Source organism: Eimeria tenella, genomic scaffold (genome assembly GCF_000499545.2).
Source record: "Eimeria tenella Houghton genomic scaffold, Eth_scaff2612, whole genome shotgun sequence".
NCBI lineage: Eukaryota > Apicomplexa > Conoidasida > Eucoccidiorida > Eimeriidae > Eimeria > Eimeria tenella.
The window spans coordinates 2,736-4,518 of NW_013542484.1; the positions used below are offsets into that span (position 1 = coordinate 2,736).

Here is a 1,783-nt window from a genome sequence, read left to right on the forward strand (position 1 = left end):
TGTGCCAAACTGTGCCAGTGCTGCGGGAAGGGTTTTGCGAAAGAGTTGTTGCTGTTAAAGAAGCTTTTGCATGCGCTGCTGCTGCTGCTGCTGCAGTGGAAGTGTGCGAAGACGTGGCTGTGGAGGTGGCGGGCAGCTGCAGCAAAGAGGTGCAGCAGCAGGAAGAGTACCCCTGCGTGCAGCAGCAGCAGCAGCAGCAGTGCAGAGAAGTGGAAAGCACTTGCTTGCAGCAGCAAATGGAAACTGAAGAATATGAATGCGGGAAGCGGCGCTGCAGGCGAGTGGTGCAGCAGCAGCAGCAAATGTGCGAGCGGGTGGTGGAGGTGCCGCGCAGCTTCCCGTGTCTGCAGCAGCAGCAGCAGCAGCAGCAGCAAGTCTGTCGCTGGGAAGCAGCACAAGTCCCCGCCACTTGCTTCCGCGAAGTCCTCAAAGAAGAGACTTATCCTTGCCAGCAGCAGCAGCAGCAGCGGCAGTGCAGAATGGTCACAGTGCAGGTGCGCAGCAGCTGCAGCCGCCCCGTGCTGCAGCAGCAGCAGCAGCACTGCCTCAAGACCCGCGAGCAGCAGCAGTGTCTCCTTGTGTCTCTTCCAGTCCCCTCCCGCTGCCGCAGACCCACGGAGCAGCAGCAGCAATACAAATGCTTCAAAACTGTTTACAAACGCAAGTGCAGCAAAAGAAAAGTCAAAGTCCCGGTCCCCTGCAGCAGCAGCAGCAGCAAACACCTCCAGCAGCCCCCCCACAAACACCTCCAACAGCCCATTCTGGGGCCCCCCCTTGACGAGGGGCCCCTGGAGGGGCCCCTGGGGGGGCCCCTGGAGGGGCCCCTAGTGGGGGCCCCCCTTCACCAGGGGCCCCTAGAGGGGCCCCTGGAGGGGCCCCTGGAGGGGCCCCTGGAGGGCCCCCTAGAGGGGCCCCTGGATGGAGGGCCCCTGGATGGGGGGCCCCTGGATGAGGGGCCCCTGGAGGGGCCCCTGGAGGGGCCCCTGGATGAGGGGCCCCTGGATGAGGGGCCCCTGGACGAGGGGCCCCTAGATGGGGGCCTCATAGAGGAACACCTCCTAGGCGGGCCCCTTGAAGAGGGGCCCCTGGATGAGGGGCCCCTAGATGGGGGGCCCCCCGTGGCCAGCCCCAGAACATATCATGCCAGGGGCCCCCAGGGGGCCTTTGGGGGCCCCCGCATGCAGGGGGCCCCCCGCATGCAGGGGGCGCCCCCCATGCAGGGGGGCCCCCGCACGCAAAGGGGCCCTCAAGGCGCCTTTGGGGGCCCCCTCGAGGGGACCCCCCGCATGCAGGGGGGCCCCAGCATGCAGGGGGTCCCCCGCATGCAGGGGGCCCCCCGCATGCAGGGGGGCCCCAGCATGCAGGGGGGGCCCTTGTATGAAGAATACGACATGGATGAGGAAGAAATGGGTCTTGATATGGGGGCCCTAATGGGGGGCCCCCAGGGGGGTCCCCAGGGGGGCACCCCCGTGGGCCGTTTGGGGGCCCCCGGGGGTCAGCGGGCTGTGGGGGCTTGGCAGGGAGAAGGGGGGAGGCCCACGTTTGCTGCAGCAGCAGCAGCAGCAGCAGCAGCAGCGCCGGGCCAGTCGTTCAGCGCCGCTGCGGGCGCCGCAGCAGCAGCAGCAGCAGCAGCAGCAGCAGCAGCAAACGGAGGCTACTACTACGCAGCAGAAGAATTTGAAGAAGCTGAGAGAAGGCTGGGGGTGAAAAAGAAAAGGAAAAGGGGGGGCCCCCGGGGGGCCCCCGAGGGGCCCCCCGTTGTTGCTGTTGTGGGGGTCGGGGG

The 1,783-nt window shown here is 67.0% G+C and overlaps 1 protein-coding gene across 1 annotated transcript in view; it reads left to right on the forward strand.

Annotated features, from left to right (window-relative positions):
* The window catches only part of ETH_00043260 (uncharacterized protein), a gene marked incomplete at both ends in the record, with an annotated part of 5,470 nt that overhangs the window by 2,711 nt on the left and 976 nt on the right, over positions 1–1,783 (forward strand). The window contains one exon of the mRNA XM_013375257.1: positions 1–1,775. Within this exon, the coding sequence (XP_013230711.1) occupies positions 1–1,775 (1,775 nt within the window). The remainder of the gene's footprint in view (positions 1,776–1,783) is intronic.